Source organism: Psittacula echo (assembly GCF_963264785.1).
Source record: "Psittacula echo genome assembly, chromosome: 1".
NCBI lineage: Eukaryota > Metazoa > Chordata > Aves > Psittaciformes > Psittacidae > Psittacula > Psittacula echo.
Genome location: NC_137735.1, coordinates 146,978,437 through 146,995,010, shown reverse-complemented (window position 1 = coordinate 146,995,010; position 16,574 = coordinate 146,978,437). Strand labels below are relative to the sequence as shown.

The 16,574-nt window shown below is 39.8% G+C and overlaps 1 protein-coding gene across 1 annotated transcript in view; it reads left to right on the top strand.

Moving 5' to 3' along the window:
• Window positions 1-16,054, top strand: part of PTPRZ1 (protein tyrosine phosphatase receptor type Z1) — a gene marked incomplete at both ends in the record, with an annotated part of 134,503 nt that extends 118,449 nt beyond the window's left edge. Inside the window, 11 exons of the mRNA XM_080621782.1 lie at window positions 1,209-1,343; window positions 2,360-2,523; window positions 4,941-5,076; window positions 6,064-6,210; window positions 8,326-8,419; window positions 8,732-8,805; window positions 10,246-10,374; window positions 12,871-13,017; window positions 13,309-13,451; window positions 14,090-14,225; window positions 15,914-16,054. Of these exons, the coding sequence (XP_080477908.1) occupies window positions 1,209-1,343; window positions 2,360-2,523; window positions 4,941-5,076; window positions 6,064-6,210; window positions 8,326-8,419; window positions 8,732-8,805; window positions 10,246-10,374; window positions 12,871-13,017; window positions 13,309-13,451; window positions 14,090-14,225; window positions 15,914-16,054 (1,446 nt within the window). The remainder of the gene's footprint in view (window positions 1-1,208; window positions 1,344-2,359; window positions 2,524-4,940; window positions 5,077-6,063; window positions 6,211-8,325; window positions 8,420-8,731; window positions 8,806-10,245; window positions 10,375-12,870; window positions 13,018-13,308; window positions 13,452-14,089; window positions 14,226-15,913) is intronic.
• Window positions 16,055-16,574: the final 520 nt, after the last annotated feature.

Sequence of the window (16,574 nt, the reverse complement as noted above, 5' to 3'; positions counted from 1 at the left end):
CTTTTAAAAATCCAGTTTAGGCATTTACTGAGCAAAAAGCAACAGTCTGTAGTAGTTGCTTGTGCTACGATATAAAAGTATAAAAGTATAAAGGTGAGGATTTGTAGTATGAACTAAAGAAAATATTTAAACTCAACTGTCAACAACCAAAAAAAAAAAAAAAAAAAAAAAAAAAGAAAGTCTTTTGCTGAAAAAAGACTTCTTGTATGTATTTAGGAGTGGCCAGACTGTGGACCTTGTGCCACATTCTGCTAGCAATCTGCTCTTGTATCATGCTTTTTCTCAGAGGTGCCTTAGAGCTTGGAAAGGAGAAGGCTGTAGTTCAGGTGATATTTTCTGGATATGCACTGGCTGCTCCCTGTTAACATCCCATGGGACCCACAGTTCTCTTCCTACTACATGACTAGATAGACCTTTGTCCAGTGAGACAAAATAAGGTCAAACCCCATCACAGGATGTGTGTTTCTCCAGTTCTGTGATGGGAGCATGCATGTACCTTCAAGTCACATAAGGATACATTGCATCACATTTGCCATACATTGGCATCAATGCCTAAAATGCATGTAAGTTTTATCATATGACCTATTCAGCATCTGTCAGTGATACAGATACAGCAAATGCAGATGAGGGCCACACTGGGAGTACCACTTCATTTATAATACCATGCTATAAAAAACATACTTTTGTAGTATTCTAAGAGAAGGTTATATGGCTACACAACCAAAAGGCTAGACATCAGACTCTGTATTCTGGCACACAGAAGCTCACTCTTACCCTTGCTGATCAGATAAAAGTATTCTCTGCCCATGCTATGAGCCAACCAACTCCACACACAATTCCACTGACTTGAATATATTCCTATTTTTCCTATAGATTATCTGGGAATCTTGTTTAGATTTCAGAGTGCCTGTAGAATGGCAAGTTCCACTATACTAGAGCCCTTTAACTCTGATAGTATGATTTAAACCTCTTTTTTTGTGTATTCCAAATAAAGAGCATCTTTGCACAGCCATCGATCTTTACAGCACAAAATCAATGCATATTATTTTTCCCTTGCACTGAAGATCATGGCTTACAAACTGAGTATATTGAGAGTCCCTATATGTTTTTGTGTTTGACTGTGCTCTGAAATTTGAACATTTCAGCTTGCTACTTTGACATTTTATTTCCTTTGTCTTTTTCTCTGTTTTCCATTTGCTTTCTAACAGAGAAAATGTGACCAGTACTGGCCTGCTGAAGGTAGTGAAGAATATGGGAACTTCTTGGTAACTCAGAAGAGTGTTCATGTACTTGCCTATTACACTGTGAGGAATTTTACTCTCAGAAACACGAAGATCAAAAAGGTTTGTAGCATCCTGAAAGCACAGTAGGCAAAAGGGAGTGTCACTCGGAATACTTTTTAAGGCAGTTGGCAGCTCTTTTATGTTGTATATGTAAAGCTGAATCCTGTAGGTCTCAGCCAGCCAAGATGATTGTCAATTTGACCAGATCATCAAACTGAGAAGTCTCTGGCCTGTAGTACTGGTGCAATGTAGGACCGTCAGGGAAAATCAGTGATCACATTGGAGAGCTGATGTGGCCTTTGCTTGCCTGGTGAGCAGGAGGATACATTTTCAGAAAGAGAGCAACTAGCAGAAAATGTGATGTGAATTAAATTATCCACCTCAGATATCCATTTTCCTTTTTAAAGATAGGTGGATCCACACCTTGTTTTATTGTAATCAGAACTAGCATGCTCTCAGCTCAGCAGTGTGACATTGGCTACTTTGAGGGGGATACTGAAAGTTTCATTTATTTCAGCCTCCTAAACGTTAAGACCTGTAGTCTCTCAGCCTCCCTGTACAATTATTGCATAATGTACAGCACTTACTGTCAAGTAGTTCATTCTGCCTATTTTAGAAACCAATCTTTGAACAAGATGACCTGCTCTCTGAAGGTATTCCTGCCTCTGAGCTGTCACTGAGGGTGGGAGCTTAGAAAAGCAGTCTTCCCTTGTAGGTCACTGAAGCTGGGTGAGATGATTTCTGTTCACCTAACAGAGGAGCAGATTGGCAGAAATAGCAGGAGACTCTCAAGGGCAGTTGTAATTTGTAGGCCCTCCAGTGTTCTTAACCTTTCTCTATGGCTTTCTCAGGGACAGTGCCAGGTCATTTTTCCATTCCGTGGGCAAGCTAATGTGACAGAAGGCACTGGTCCTTCCTCTTCTGTTTGAAAGGTGGAATATTCAGAGCTAGGTGGCATGATACTAAATTAGGACATGACTAATTCAGGAACTAACTGGTATGGAAATATTATGAAGTGTTGCCAAGTTATGAAGAGATGTGGTCTGCTTACATATGGAATTATTTTTCTCCTGCAGGGTTCCCAGAAAGGGAGATCTAGTGGACGTATAGTAACTCAGTACCATTATACTCAGTGGCCTGACATGGGTGTCCCAGAATACACACTGCCCGTTCTCACCTTCGTGCGGAAGGCATCGCATGCCAAGCGCCACGCTGTCGGGCCTGTTGTGGTTCATTGCAGGTGTGGTTTTTACTGCTGTAAGGTTCACTCTGCTTTTGTTTTGCAGAAAAAAAGTATTTTTCCATGGTGGGTTAAGCAAAATTTCACTCTCACATTTAACAGTTCCTGATGGAATAAGATTAATTCCTTAGCTGATATTTCTGTCCTTGGTAAGGCAAACTAACCAACTGTCCATGCTATTTTTATACATCTCCGTAAACAAGATGATGCTGCTCTGCACTATGTTCTTTTTTCTTTTTCTTTTTTCTTTTTTTCAAAAATGCTTTTATTTTTACCTTTTTGCATATTTCTGTACTACTCTCTTGACTGCTGTGAGCTTACCAGATACAGATATAGCAGTAATTGTTTAATTTCTGCGAATGCATTGTTAGGATGTTTTCGGCTCATGCTTTCTTTGGTGCAGGGATACTCTGTAATCCTAAAAGGAGCTCTGTCCACAAAAGAAGACTCACTCTATTCCTGGCTGAACTTCAACTCTCCTGTTTTTAACATTACTCTGCGCTCTAGCAGTCATTTGCAATGGAGGAGCATTCTGGGGAACGGTTTGAGGTCTGCATGTGCTGCAGTGTGCAGGCAGGTGTTCTGTCAGTGCTCACTAAAACTGGGTAGCTCAGGGAAAATTGGTTAAAAAGGGCTTGTAGGGCCTGGAATGACTTCACAATGCCCGTGAAGGACCGGGTTATTCTAAAATATATAAGCAGGTTCTGGTTTTCCACTGTAGTACCTCACCTTTGATGGAACATTTGGAAAGAGAACCTCCTCATGAATTCTGTCCTTCTGGAGCTGACTCTGAGGAAGCCAACAGGTAAAGTCGTCTCACAAATGCTGCAAATGAAGATATTTTATTTCTGGGATGATCTAATCTGATTGAAATCTGTTTTTAGCTTGGAAAATGAAAATTCCACATTTTGGTTGTTCTGCTGCTATCTACATCCTGCCTGTTCTTGGGAAGTTCAAAATAAGAGTTTCCCCAAAATGCCAAGTCTGAGATCTATGTCAGTGAGTTGAGAGATCAGCAATACATTATAAGTCAATTAAATTCAGTTCTTAAAAAGCGAACAGTGGTAAGTTGTGTGGCTTCAGTCAGACCTATATATAGATACAACTCATCTCTATCTGTGTAGGCAGTTTTATTCAGCTTTTAGTTCACCTGTCTCCATGCACTATGGAATTTCAAAGGAGTTATCTCATGTTAGAAATGCAACTTTCATTTATCTTTACAGGCTATATGGAGGACACAGATGGTAAAGTTCATGAAACATTTTTTAGCTATTTTTATGCTTTGGTACTTTTCACGTTGTCTTTCATAACAAGTACAGATGGTATCTGGTAATCTTCATACTTTTTTGCATCTAATAGAGTATTAATAATGTGGACCTTTCAGTTATATATCACATTTATTTAGACAGTTTATTACTGCAATCTGATTTCACACTACCCATCACTACCCATGCTTTTTGCCACCTCTGTGGTGTAGGTCTTCTCTGTGGAAGAAATTAGATGACTTATTTAGCAAGTACAGACTGATCTTGGATCTGCCTGTAAGGAACCATGCAGACCCAGCATTTTGTTGCTGTCAAGTTACATGTACCAATACATATAATGTTTCCTCATAACTTAGAGGGAAATTACAACTGATTAATTCCCATATATGTCTAGATAACAAAAAATGACTTCTTGACCTTGCACTCACTACCCAGATATTTTATGAAAGAAAAAGTTGCATTTTAATTTTGTAGTACAGCCATTTTAATGCTAAATGAGTCAGAGTTCGTAACAGGAGTGAGCTGTTTAACCCTTGCCTCTGCATCATTTTAAGAAGAGTTTCAACCATACCTTGCCATGTTAGCTGTGTCTAAAGAGCACTAAGCTTTTTCTTTCACAGGTGTTCCTTCAGCAGCTCTGCCACTTCCTGAGCTTTTCTTCAGTCTGAAGTCTTTGAAATCTTCTACATCTCTAGTGGGTGGCATAATGCAACTTTCCTTTTAAAGTGATGTGTGCTCCAACATAGAGCAGCATGAGCATATTAACTGTGCCCAGATGCTGCTGGCATATGCCACTCTTTCTAGATATATTTGACAAAGTATCCTAAAGAATATCAGAAGCCTGGAAATTGCAGACCTGCAGGAAACCCCGTAGTTTCGATTATTCAATTGATCTCAATTATTTTGATTGATACCTTAAAAATCATTTGAGAAAATTATCTTAGATCTGTTCTTGCACAGGAAAAGTTGAATTTTCAAGACTTTTCTTCATTACCATCCTTGAAGTTTTAGCACAGTATATTACACACAATAAAACGATTTGTAGAGGAAAATCTTGCTTACGCACCAGTTTGTTGAAAAAGCTGTGTAAATGAAACAGTTATTTTCATGATTGCTTTACTTCAGGCTCAAGACTATTTTTCTGTTTTGTAGTGCTGGTGTTGGAAGGACAGGCACATACATAGTGTTAGACAGCATGCTGCAGCAAATTCAGCAGGAAGGGACAGTCAACATATTTGGATTCTTAAAACACATACGTACCCAAAGGAACTACTTGGTGCAGACTGAGGTAAGAATGAAATACATATAGCAAGAGACTACTACAGACAATTTCTGTTTGCAGGAGGAGAAATGATACAGTCCTCTTTTTTGGCACCACCAGCCAGACTGGCAACCAGTCGGCAGACTGGACTTTCCCTTTTGCTTCCCTCGTGTTTATAGAGGCATTCTTCTAGGCTCACTTAGAGCAGTGCACTAGAAATTACCTGTCTATGGACTCTTCTCTGTTTATTAGGGAGAACTCTGTAGAGAAAAATCTGTTTAAGTTATGCTTCCCACAGCAGCACTTTCTTGGCAGGGAGTACATTTTTGTCATAGACTCCTTTCAGGAAGCACCATCATTAGGTGTTCAGATCTTCACTGAACCTGATCAAACAGTTGATATTAGGCAATAAAAAGTAGAGAAAAAAACTTTCAGACAGAAGGTTATAGCTGCTTTAAACTGAAGATTGTATATAGAATAGTGAAAGACCATAAGAAAACAATAAGGGCAACAGCAGGGCATTTGAAAATCTATTTCAGGTTTCAAAGACAGATGGTTAAATTCCCCAGTGCCTTTCAGTAGATAAAAAGGTAATCTACAACAGCATGGGCACTTGCTCCAAAGGATGTGAGAGAGAAAATGGAGAATAGCAGTAGGAAGTGGGAGTGGTCACTAGTGCAAGAAAGGCAGGAGAGTCACATAACAAGCTGGCTTGAAACTTGACTCAAGGCTATGCTTGCATTTTTAACTCTCTTCTCTGAATATGAGATACCGCAGGTGGTGGGGATTTGGTATCATATCATATATACAATGCATGTGTAGTTCAATTGTGCTTGTAAATGTGTACTGCCCCTGCAGAGGGGCAGCCTTCACTGCAGAGGATCACTTCTGAGAAAACTCACAACATCACACTGTGAAGAAGTACTGACAACATCAGAAGTGGCAGCTCAGCCAGAGGTGTCCAGGGGAATCTGAAAATAATTAGAGCTCAGATGTTTGTTATAATTTTCCTAGGAGCAGTACATCTTCATTCACGATGCATTGGTCGAAGCGATACTCAGTAAAGAAACTGAAGTCCTTGAGACTCATATTCATGCCTATGTTAATGCCCTCTTAATACCTGGACCAACAGGAAAGACCAGACTGGAGAAACAATTCAAGGTGAGCTCTCCCAAATAGCAATGTGAAAAGCTTTAGTCTTGCAAGCTTGAATGACTTGAAAATATAGGTCTCTCAACACAACTTTTATGAGCTTTCTATATCTAAAATTCAACTGCTGAGCCTAAATTCAGAATAATTTAGCAAATGCATGCAGTTGGTTGGAACAAAGTAATTATTTGCATATTCTTAAAGAAGGAATTAAAAAAAAAAAAAAAAAGGCATGAGAAATAGGCCAGTAAGTAGATTTTGGAAAATCTAACTACATGTCTTTGCACAAAGATCCCAAAGGTAAAACAAAAGTCTGGAAAGTTGTCATTCTGGCAAAAAAATGTCATGAGCGATATTGATCTATCAACATATTCCCCTCAGTGTATAGCTCTGGGTTGAAGAGAGACTTCACCTCAGCAGACAGTACATGAATGCTTTGGCCACTCAGAGAAAGAGCAGACCCAGGGTAACAGCCCAGAGTCTATGAGAGACTTATGGGGAGAATGAGAAGTCTGGCTCTCTCACTGGGTCCCTTATAGAGCAAACACAGAAAATCCTACCTTTTTAGATTAATTTGAATCCAGAGAAGCAAAACACACTTAAATGTTTTCCAGATTATATGGTAAAGCAAACTTTAGTCTCCCTAATTTAACAGGAAATGAATTATTAGAACCTTTTTCTCTAAGGATTTCAGTTCTAAGGAGGATAGTGTGGGACAATGTGTACTCTTCCTACAATAATCTATTTGATTGCAAATAAAGGACTTAAGCAGATAAGTCTATAGATAATATCAGTACATAATGAGGCTACGAACAATATTATTATTTTTTATTTTCTGATGTATTTTGGCCACACACACATAGTAACTAGTATTTCTTCAAGATAATGAACAGTACAGAGTAACAGAAGAGGAACAACATACTGAAGGATTTCACACTTTGCTGCCATTATGGCTTGAATGATCCAATCGTGTTGCACTATTTTTTCCTAGGGAAAAGGAGAACTTATATCAGCTGTGATGTGCTTTGGAAAATAAGCATCCCACCTTTCCCACACAGATGAAAGAATGAAGCACATACACAAACAGAGTGTGTAAATATATGTAAGCATAAAATGTGCAGTGCAAATTGCAGGAGCCATTTAGAGCTCCAGTTTCAAGAGCTTAATTATTATCAGAAAGGGATATGTCTCATTTAATTTCATTTTCCTTTGTAAGCTAAAATTATTAGAATAATAAAAAAGATATGGAGTCTTGTTTTACTGAATAACTGTTTTAGATGAAACAAAATTCTGGTCTAACTTATTTTTAGAGAACTTCCCTGGTTTGCTGTCTGTTTTTCCAAGGCAGGCAGCTTCTGAAAGCTACACATGCCCAGCCCTAAACATCACAGAGAAGTCTTTTGAATTCTTTTGAGCATTCTGATTAATCCAGTTCATTTTACTAGCAAGCAAAATAAAAAAAAAAAAAAAAAAAAAAAATCCAAAAAAACCCCAACCTGAAAACTAGGAAAATCCTGCTTTCCAAGCTTACTTCATGCCTAAGCAGCATATATACAGCATGGTGGTGTATATGTGTATATACTCATTCATCCTCATACTCTTGTCTATTTGAAATGTATTAGTTGAAACAAGTAAGTCAATGAGACATTCCCCCCATCCTATTTTCCTCTCACAGGTTTGGAGAGAAAATTAGGAAGCTCAAAACTGAGATATCTAGATGCCTCACAAAGAGCTAATACTACCTGCATAGCAATGCAGATTTTTCTGCACAGACATTTACCGTTCTCCAAGACAATCTGAAGTTACACAAATATCTGTGCAGGCAAAATGGAAGTGACATCAGGATGGTAACAAGCACTGAGGGGCTGGTTACGGAAAACGTAAAGCAGGATTTCCTTCAAAGACATGCTTATCAATCTAGGGCTCAAAAATCATTTGAACTGATAAAACAGTGAAGAAAAAAAAATTCTCATAATTTGCTAAGTAGTTTAGCCAGATAGCTACATACCTAAAGCTTAGAGACAGCCAACCTGCAATATGTGCACACTTCTGTTAAATCCAGCTAATGAAGGAGTGGGTTTTGTACAGTTACCTGATTATTTTTTTTGTTTAACTTCATTGTTTCAGTTACTGAGCCAGTCTAACACACAGCAGTGTGATTATTCAACTGCACTCAAACAGTGCAACAGAGAAAAGAACCGAACTTCTTCCATCATTCCTGGTAAGCTTGTTCAAATCAGCTTCTCTTTGCATGGCAAAACATTTATGAGCTATGTGTATGTGTCAAGACTTTAATCTTTCCTCAGCAAGAGCTCAAGACAACTGCTTTGGTGCACAGCAGTGTTTTGTAAAGTACTTTTAATGAAGAAATTATTTAAGTACTACACATAGGAAAACAAAATAGATGACTGAATAGCAGTTTATCCTGATTGATGGAGCTTAGTGTTATTATTGTGAGATATGTGAGATAATTGCTGTAATATCTGTGTCATCACAACATATATACTAGATCATGACTTTTTTTGTTTTACAGTGGAAAGATCTAGAGTAGGCATCTCATCATTGTCTGGTGAAGGAACAGACTACATCAATGCTTCTTATATTATGGTAAGTCAGTTAACTGTATTGATGAAAACATTGTCCCATTGTATAGCTGTTTTCAGAGCTGCCACTTGTCTAAGTTTGGGTAGCACAGTCCTGATTTCGAAAGCTCTTTGTTTCATTATTCACTCTGCCTGAAAGAGTTCCTTCCCCCAGGAATTATTATTACTGTTTTTACTGGTTTTAAGTTTGGTTAAATGCATTACACTTCAATGATCCATAGAACCAGAAATCCCATCATAGTTTTAAAAACTGGTAAAGCTGAATGCCAACTCTGGAAGAATTTTCAGAGGTGAAAGGAAAGTGTTAACTAACAAATTAATTTTTAGTGGCTGTACTGTGGTTTGCCTTCGGACCTGCTCATCTCACAGAGCTTTTGCAACTGGCACAGCCCAAGGCAGCATAGCTCATCAGCTTTCCATTATCTTTTTGTTCCCTGGATTTTCTTCAACTCTTTCCCCCTTCATTAGCTGAGAGGGGGGAGTAAGTGCTTCCTGGACATTCAGGAAAGAGATGGGAAAACTCCCTGCTGTGCTTTGCATACATGATCTTTCATCAGATGCACTAGTGCAAAGGATTTCTCTATCGTTCTTTCATGGTAAGAAGTTGATCTGGGACATCTGTACAAATTAAGAGACCCCCCTGGGATTTTCGCAGATCTTTCAAGGATTTTTTAATTTGTTTCAGGTTTCCAGCTTCTCTGGAACTATGGCTCATGTAGAACAATTATCATGTTGTCGTGGTTTAAGCCCAGGCCATAAATCAGAACCACGAAGTCCACTTCCCCCCCCCCCCACCTTTCTTCCCTCCGCTCCTGGAGGGACGGGGAGGAGAATCAAAAGAATGCAGCTCCCATGGGTTGAGATAAGAACAGTTTAGTAACTAAGGTATAACACAAATCACTACTGCTACCACTAATAGTAATAATGATAAAGGAAATAACAAGCAAGAGAATACAACCGCTCACCAACCGGTACCTCACCCCCACCCTGCCATCATCCAGCCCTTCCGGGCCCCCAGTTCCACATCCTGGGCATGACGTGCTGTGGTATGGAATACCTCTTTGGCTAGTTTGGGTCAGGTGTCCTGTCCCTGCTTCCTCCCAGCTTCTCCCCCTCCCTGGCAGAGCATGAAACTCACAAAGCCCTTGGTCAGTCTAAACATCGGTGTTATCAGCTCCATTCCCAGGCCAAAAGTCAAAAACACAGTGCTGCAAAAGCTACTAAGAAGGAGAAAAACTGACTACTGCTACTGAACCCAGGACACATGTGTACATGAGTTAATGTGTTCTCATTCTGAGTTGGCTGTTCAAGTCTCCACTGATTTGTCAAAAGAGCCTCAAGGCTGTAATTTATTTTATAGGCTTCTGGCTCTGTCCACTAGAAGCCTCCTTTAAATGTTAATAGTTAGGCATCAGTTCTGAGTCTGTTGATGTTTGCTTTGCAGGGTTATTATCAAAGTAATGAATTCATTATTACCCAGCATCCCTTACTACACACTATCAAGGATTTCTGGAGAATGATATGGGACCATAATGCCCAGCTAATAGTCATGCTTCCTGACAGCCAGAATATGGTAAGTTTTGTGGCTGATTGTTATCGGTTGTTGTATGAATGTTATTAGTATTGCCATTTTGAAATATGCAGGACAGGAGACAATACCTTGGATCTTGAAAAAATAAATAAATTAAATGTTAATAATATTGTACTGAGTGTAAAATCTCCAAATCATCTACTGGAAATATGGAGATCCTTGACTGGGCAGATTGGAACTGGCACAAGAAAGTATTGAATCATTCCTGTATAATTTATAAAAAGAGTCAAACAGTAGAAGTATCTGTTGTGCAAGGTTGGTTTTCACTCAGTTTTACTTCTACTTCAGTTGTAATATGGCTTCTTCAGCCATTATTAGGTAAGGGGAGAAATACAAGGTTGTTTCTTACATGGCAGTGGCTGTTGGGACCTGGGCAGGGCCGGGAGCAGTGGCAAAAAACTGGCTGGATGGCAGAGCCCAGAGAGTGGTGGTGAATGGAGTTAAATCCAGTTGGTGCCAGTCACAAGCAGTGTTCCCCAGGGCTCAGTACTGGGGCCACTTCTGTTTAATATCTTTTTCAATGATCTGGACAAGGGGATTGAGCGCACTCTAGTAAGTTTGCAGATGACACCAAGCTGGCAGAAGTGTTGATCTGCTGGAGGGTAGAAAGGCTCTGCAGGTTGATCTGGACAGGCTGGATCAATGGGCCAGCTCTAGTTGTATGAGATTCAACAAGGCTCAGTGCCGGATCCTGCACTTGGATCACAACAACCCCATGCAATGCTACAGGCTTGGGGAAGAGTGGCTGGAAAGCTGCCCTGTGGAGAAGAACCTAGAGGTGTTGGTCAAAAGTGGCTGAACATGAACCAGCTTGTGCCCAGGCAGCCAAGAAGGCCAACAGCATCCTGGCCTGTATCAGAGGTAGTGCGGCCCGCCCAGGGAAAGGATCATCCCCATGTACTCAGCACTGGTGAGGATGCACCTTGAATCCTGTGTTCAGTTCTGGGCTCCTCACTACAAGAAGGACATTGAGGAAATGCTGTGCTGGAACATGTCCAGAGAAGATCAGTGAAGCTGGTGAAGTGTCTAGAGCACAGGCCCTGTGAGAAGTGTCTGAGGGAACTGGGGTTGTTTAGCCTGGAGAAAAAAAAGGCTCAGGGAAGACCTTATCATTCTCCACAACTGCCTGAAAGGAGGTTGTAGCGAGGTGAGTGTCAGTCTCTTCTCCAGAATAACAAGCGAAGACAAGAGGAAACAGCCTCAAGCTGTGCCAGGAGGGGTTTAGATTGAATATTAGAAAAATGTGTTCATCAAAAGGGTTGTCAGGCACTGGAACAGGCTGCCCAGGGAAGTGGTTGAGTCACCATCACAGAAGGTGTTTAAAGACATGCAGATATGGCACTTAGGAACATGATTTACTGGTGAATTTGCCAGTGCTAGGTTAATGGTTGGACTTTATGATCTTAAAGGTCTTTTCCAACCTAAATGATTCTATGATTCTCTTGCTGACCTCCTAAAGTTGCAAACAAATGTTTACCTGGGATTTATATGACTCTAAACAGCAAATCATCCTGCATGTGTAATTTAATAACAAATTAGTATGTTTTGCAGTTATTAGAAATGCAGGAATATCTTGAGAGCTTTTAGATTGGTACTTAGAGCAATCTTGAGGTGTGAAAGGACATAATGTTTGGTAACGAGTTTGGAGGAAAGCCATGTTTTGGAGAATCTTGCATGATTGGAAAAACATGTACAACTAAGACATATTTTGAAGTTAGCCCTTGTGATAAGGGAGATTGTTTTGCTAGGAGGCACTGGTCCATTATAATCCAAATAAGAAAGGCACTCAGACCATGTAAAGTATCATTTAAAATGCTACTTATTAGAGCTAACACTATAAAGGAGAGGTAAACTTGCATTGCATCAGATAGATGCTGGGAACCCCAAGTTGTGAATTGAATAGGTCTCTTATCAGGGTACATCATACCATGCAGCTGTCATCCATGGAAGGGTTACCCCCATTTTGGTCATTCAAACTATTAGAGGATTTTTATAAAAGAAAATAACTCTATTTATCATTTCTGCTGTCAAACAGGCAGGTTGTTCTCTTGAGAACTTCTTACTGCACTTTTAGATAATCCCAAGGCCGTACAAGTGGTGTACTCATCAGTACCGTGGGAGCTGCTGCAGGCTCCCACATTACAAACCACCAGCTGGGTTTATCCTGTGATCGTGGGCTACGGGCAGCACAACACAGCCTGAAGGTCAGGCTGGACGTGTGGCACAGCACAGCACATGTAGGTTATGTGAGTCACTGTCTCCATAGGATACCTTGGTCTTGTGGTCAGGATCACTACAGAGGTGTCCGAAAACCATCACTTGTGATGCCTGTAATCCCACTCAAATTCTTGTCAATTTAAATCTAGCTGGCTGCATTGGTTACATATTATTTATTATGTTGGATGAAGTTTGATTTTATTAATCAAATTGATTGTTTGATTTTTTTTTTCTTGTTTGTGTGGTTTTTTTTCCCTGGAGGCTGAAGATGAATTTGTATACTGGCCAAACAAAGATGAGCCTATAAACTGTGAGACCTTCAAAGTTACAATGATTGCTGAAGAACACAAGTGTTTGTCTAATGAGGAGAAGCTCATAATCCAAGACTTTATTTTAGAAGCTACACAGGTAACACAGTCATAAACACGTAACTCAGGACTTGATTTGTTAAAGGTAATGCCTACATTTTGTTACATTTTCCACTGTATGTGAATGATAAAATTCCATACCCTTGAAACCCCCAGGGAGAAACCTCTACAAGTAATGTGGGTGTTGTGACAGGAGGACTAGATAGTCTAACCTCCACAGCAGTGGAAGTCTGTATGTGTAAGCTGGAGCAGGACTGGAACGGGATGAAAGATAAGAATAAAGACAGTCAATCTTTTACCAAATTGATTCATGCTTTTTTCACCCTTTTAGGATGACTATGTACTTGAAGTGAGGCATTTTCAGTGTCCAAAATGGCCAAATCCTGATAGTCCTATTAGTAAAACATTTGAACTGATCAGCATCATCAAAGAGGAGACTTCCAACCGTGATGGACCCATGATTGTACATGATGAGTAAGAACTGCAGCTTTCAGTTTCTTTTGATGTTTTTTTTGTCTGTAGAGCTATCCTTTCATCTCGTCATGCCACTGAAACAAGGCACAAAGTCTGTTCCTAACAACAGTGCTGCTGCTTCTGTTTCAGCAGCATTAGTAGGAGAAGCATTTTTATCTTATCACACTCCAGTGTTCCCTTTTCAATTCTATCATTTTGATACTCTGGGTGATTGTCAAATAGGGCACTGGAGAGGAAGGAGATCTATCAGATCTTCATTGTTTCTTACTGAAAGAAGCTAGACTATTCAGATGAGGTACCTTACCCTCCTCCAGCTGTTTAATAATAGCCAAAAGTAATGAAATGTTGAAATACTGAAGGACTTGAGGCCTTCAGGGTTTGTTTAGTAGAGGATTGTAGGGAAATAATTCTAAGACTAGCTTTTAAAGACTCTCCAGAAGTTGTAGCCAGGTGCTGCAAAGGTTGTGTTCAGGCACTGCTTAGCAGGCCTCTTTCAGAAAGTGTAATGATCAAATGGCAGAAATTAATCTTACCAGTTTACCCTGGATTTTGTGTGATCTCCAGCTGTACAAACTTGATCCGGTTTCCAGAGACTTTTTTTGTGTGTGTGTTTTGTTTGTGTTTCTAACCTTACAAAGGCACGGAGGGGTGACAGCAGGCACTTTCTGTGCATTAACGACATTGATGCATCAACTGGAAAATGAAAATTCAGTGGATGTTTACCAGGTAGCGAAGATGATCAATTTGATGAGGCCTGGAGTCTTTACAGACATTGTAAGTAATAAGTAAAATGTGTGCATATTATTTTTCCTCTATGCAGTATTGTTAGCATGCTTAAATCTTCAGGCAGCATTACTGAAGCACTGTCATCTTCATTTCTGCATGAATTAATCAAAACTGTCTTCCAGAGGTGCTGTAGTGAACTTGCTGCTTATTTCAAACCAAAGTGTTTCCTGTGAAGTGGTCACCAAGTGGTTATCAAGTGGTCATGTTCAAAAGGTGCAGAGCTGCCACCGTCATAAGATCTGCACTATGTCATATAAATAAAGGTTTTATTCAGCAGGAATAAATCCCTACTCCAAATAGACCCTGATGTAGTTATCCTAGTTTTCCATTTCAGGGTGGACTTTGATATTTCATGATCCAGTGAACGGTCACTTGACACCAGTGTCACTGTGCTTACAGAAAGAAAAACTAAACAAACCAAAGCAAACAACTTGAAAAGGGCAATAATGAGACTTTCTTACTAAGTCAGTGTCCTACAAATGAAAATTTCTTCACAGAAGTGAAAAACTACAAACCCTGCCCCTTCTGTCATGCCACGACAAATCTGATGGCTGTAGAGCTACAGTGAGCATAATAAGAACATTTTAAGAGTGAAACTAGGGTTAGAGTTATCACATTTTTTACAGAAAAAAACAGGCTATGACAGCAAAAGCAGGACATGACACAGATTGACAGATGTGTCCGCCCCTTGCCCTGCCCCGCTAGACCAGACTGAGGAGCCTGGTGGACAATGGAGTGAAAATGGAAACCCTTCCCACCCCAGCAGCACAATCAGGACCTTCACTGCTCTTGCCCCAGGAGCTTCCAGCAATTACCTGAGCACTGCATCTCAGGTTTCCAGTTTCCCATCTGCTACTGCAGATTTTCAGATTTGTTGTTCTTCCTACCCTGTATCTCTTAGTCCAGCCTTATAATCCAAAACCCACTCTATGTAGTCTGCCTTACTGTTTCTCACTCCTTCCATCACAGAAATTCTTTATCCTCATGTATCCACCAATGAACCGAAAATACTCCCCTGCCCTTTCAGAGCATCCACTGTTACCTGGTGCCACACAGCCTTTGCTCACCCTGCACAGAGCCTACTGCTATTTCCGCCTTCCCAGAACATGCTGCAGGCCAGCTAACCTTTGGTGCTCCTCATTTCCCACTGCACTCAGCTGGGCAATGGCCTCAGTGAATCTTCCCACAAAGTCTCATCTCTCTTCTACCTCCTTTTCCTGGCAGGATCTTCAAAAACATAAACACTAACTGCAAATACCAAAAACAAAAAAAGAGAAAAATTCTGCCTGGATAGAATTCAGAGGGCAAAAATGAGATCATATTCAAGGGGGGGGAAAGCCCACAGACATGCAGTAGCCCTAATCCTGATTAATTCAGTTAAAGGGAACTTTGCAATTGACTTTAACAAGGATCAGATTCAATGCAGAATATTCCTTTTAAAACTTGATTCCTCCCTTACCTGTACTGTGTTCCTTAATGTGCTTTGCATTGTGTACAGGGGAAGACATTAGTCAGAAAATTAATAAAGCTGCTAAGTAACACAGTAAATTGTGGAGCACAGCCCGTTAACAGCCTGACACATCAGCTGTTAATTAATTTTGAGGAACAGTGTTAGGAGATAATCTAGTGTTATTATTTCTGACAACACCCCGACTATATCCTCTTCTCTTCCTCAGGAACAGTACCAGTTTCTGTACAAAGCTATTCTCAGCCTTGTCAGCACAAGGCAAGAAGAAAACCCTTCAGCATCTATGGACAGTAACGGCTCAGCTTTACCTGATGGAAATGCAGCTGAAAGTTTAGAATCTTTAGTTTAATTAACACATCAAATTAAACACACACATACCTGTGTCACACCAGGTGCACCTGGAGTTTACCATTGTTATTTTCAGTTTTATACTTTGAGAGGGGGGACGACTCTGTCCAGTCACTATATCTATAACCAGACCCCAGCCGTTGCTCAGTCATTTCTGTTATGTATGATTTTACTGTGGAACTTCTATCATTAACAATGTGTGCCTTTTCTTGGAAGATTTCTTGTAATATGTTGTTACGTCTGGACTAACTTGATTGACTTTTACAGTGTTTCTAAGAATTGAATTGTGGTATGTTTTTTCAGTATTAGTTTTTGATTTATCTGGCTTTACTTTGAACTTAAAATTATCATATTTATAGATGTTAGGGGATTCCCAACTACAAACATGTCATGGGTTTAGTATTTGATCGATTTCCTGTATTTATAACAATTTACATTTGCTAGAAATATAACTTTTAATATAGTAGAATGTAAATAAAATACTGTTCTCCATAACATTCAACATTTTAAGACTTCAGTTA